Source organism: Electrophorus electricus, chromosome 5 (assembly GCF_013358815.1).
Source record: "Electrophorus electricus isolate fEleEle1 chromosome 5, fEleEle1.pri, whole genome shotgun sequence".
NCBI classification, from domain to species: Eukaryota; Metazoa; Chordata; class Actinopteri; order Gymnotiformes; family Gymnotidae; genus Electrophorus; species Electrophorus electricus.
Window position 1 is genome coordinate 29,298,055 of NC_049539.1, and position 2,500 is coordinate 29,300,554.

Below are 2,500 nucleotides of genomic sequence, written 5' to 3' on the forward strand. Positions count from 1 at the left end.
ATGCAGTTATTTTCTGTAGCTTGGTACTACAGCCTGAACATGTAATAAGAGGGAATGTTTTCTATTACACTACTTGCATGGCAGGGGACTGTGTTTCTCATTGAGAGAAATGGAGTAGATTCTGGGTCAGAAATGATCCATCAGAGACCTGTCTGATATAGTTACAACAATATAAACTACAACCAGTGACGGCCGTCAATATAAACTACAACCAGAGACGGCTGTCAAGAAAGCCTACTCAGAATATATCTTATATATGAAGATATCTAGTCAGTGATGATGATATCTACTACTAGTTACAGGAGCAACCATGATCACCTTACTCTACCTGCTTCACCAGGTTACAGGAGCTACTATGATCACTTTACTCTACCTGCTTCACCAGGTTACAGGAGCTACCATGATCACTTTACTCTACCTGCTTCACCAGGTTACAGGAGCTACCATGATCACTTTACTCTACCTGCTTCACCAGGTTACAGGAGCTACCATGATCACCTTACTCTACCTGCTTCACCAGGTTACAGGAGCTACCATGATCACCTTACTCTACCTGCTTCACCAGGTTACAGGAGCTACTATGATCACTTTACTCTACCTGCTTCACCAAGTTACAGGAGTTACCATGATCACCTTACTCTACCTGCTTCACCAGGTTACAGGAGCTACCATGATCACCTTACTCTACCTGCTTCACCAGGTTACAGGAGCTACCATGATCACCTTACTCTACCTGCTTCACCAGGTTACAGGAGTTACCATGATCACCTTACTCTACCTGCTTCACCAGGTTACAGGAGCTACCATGATCACCTTACTCTACCTGCTTCACCAGGTTACAGGAGCTACCATGATCACTTTACTCTTCCTGTTTTACCAGGTTACAGGAGCTACTGTGAGCCTTCTGAATGTGCTCCTGTGCAATAAACAATGTTAGAAAATCTTTTGAATTATTTGAGCATGTACTACCTTCACTGTTAATACACCCAGAAGACTATATATTGTTGGTGAATATCCGGTGAATTTCATGTGTATGCTATAACATGGCAAATTTTTGGTATATCATGACCTTATAACATGTCTTTCAGCAAAAAATAAAGAAAAAACTGATTAAAAGGAAAAATATAAATGCTTGTTTAGAACAACAAATTCCATAGTCCTTCATTTGTCCTTCAAAGCCATCACACAGGCTGTCTAAGATTAAATTAATGTCAATCATCAGCCAGAAAGAACGTCATAAGAACCTCAATTTTTCAGGACTATGGATGCTGGGAAATATGCTAACTACTCACAACTGGCAGGCTCCAGTCTCTCCTGTTATAGTTACACTTGATACCGGCAGGCTCCAGTCTCTCCTATTATAGTTACACTTGATACCGGCAGGCTCCAGTCTCTCCTGTTATAGTTACACTTGATACCGGCAGGCTCCAGTCTCTCCTGTTATAGTTACACTTGATACCGGCAGGCTCCAGTCTCTCCTGTTATAGTTACACTTGATACCGGCAGGCTCCAGTCTCTCCTGTTATAGTTACACTTGATACCGGCAGGCTCCAGTCTCTCCTGTTATAGTTACACTTGATACCGGCAGGCTCCAGTCTCTCCTGTTATAGTTACACTTGATACCGGCAGGCTCCAGTCTCTCCTGTTATGGTTACACTTGATACCGGCAGGCTCCAGTCTCTCCTGTTATGGTTACACTTGATACCGGCAGGCTCCAGTCTCTCCTGTTATGGTTACACTTGATACCGGCAGGCTCCAGTCTCTCCTGTTATGGTTACTCTTGATTCTGGCAGGCTCCAGTCTCTCCTGTTATGGTTACTCTTGATAATGGCAGGCTCCAGTCTCTCCTGTTATGGTTACTCTTGATACTGGCAGGCTCCAGTCTCTCCTGTTATAGTTACTCTTGATACTGGCAGGCTCCAGTCTCTCCTGTTATGGTTACTCTTGATACTGGCAGGCTCCAGTCTCTTCTGTTATGGTTACTCTTGATACTGGCAGGCTCCAGTCTCTTCTGTTATGGTTACTCTTGATACTGGCAGGCTCCAGTCTCTGCTGTTATGGTTACTCTTGATACTGGCAGGCTCCAGTCTCTCCTGTTATGGTTACACTTGATACTGGCAGGCTCCAGTCTCTACTGTTATGGTTACTCTTGATATTGGCAGCTGCCAGTGATGGGAGCTTCATGATGCCTGCTGGGGACTGAACCCTTGCTACAGTGACGATGGCACATCCCAATGCAAATGGAATGGAGTTTTACTCATAAATGTCCTGGCAGTTTCCAGGATGGGGAGTTACAATGCAGTGTAACTGATTTATACCAGGGCTAGGATTAAAAAATTCCAGAAAGACTCCAGTTTGAAAAAAATTGAACACATTCTATAACATCTTACCATCCTTCTCCTTACCATCTTGCCATGGCAATTTCAGAAAATGCAGCAATTTTCACTAAAATCTGATGCATCACAATATTTATTAAATAACATATTAAGCATGTAGAAAT

At 43.1% G+C, this 2,500-nt stretch overlaps 2 protein-coding genes across 2 annotated transcripts in view; one reads left to right on the top strand and one right to left on the bottom strand.

Moving 5' to 3' along the window:
• LOC118241334 overlaps positions 1-1,147 on the top strand; it is a 1,830-nt gene extending 683 nt beyond the window's left edge. The window contains exon 2 of the mRNA XM_035526019.1: positions 1-1,147. This exon is cut by the window's left edge and continues 104 nt beyond it. Within this exon, the coding sequence (XP_035381912.1) occupies positions 311-937 (627 nt within the window). The 5' untranslated portion in view covers positions 1-310 and the 3' untranslated portion in view covers positions 938-1,147.
• LOC118241322 (ribonuclease inhibitor-like) overlaps positions 1-2,500 on the bottom strand; it is an 8,110-nt gene that overhangs the window by 1,178 nt on the left and 4,432 nt on the right. The gene's annotated exons all lie outside the window — the stretch shown is intronic.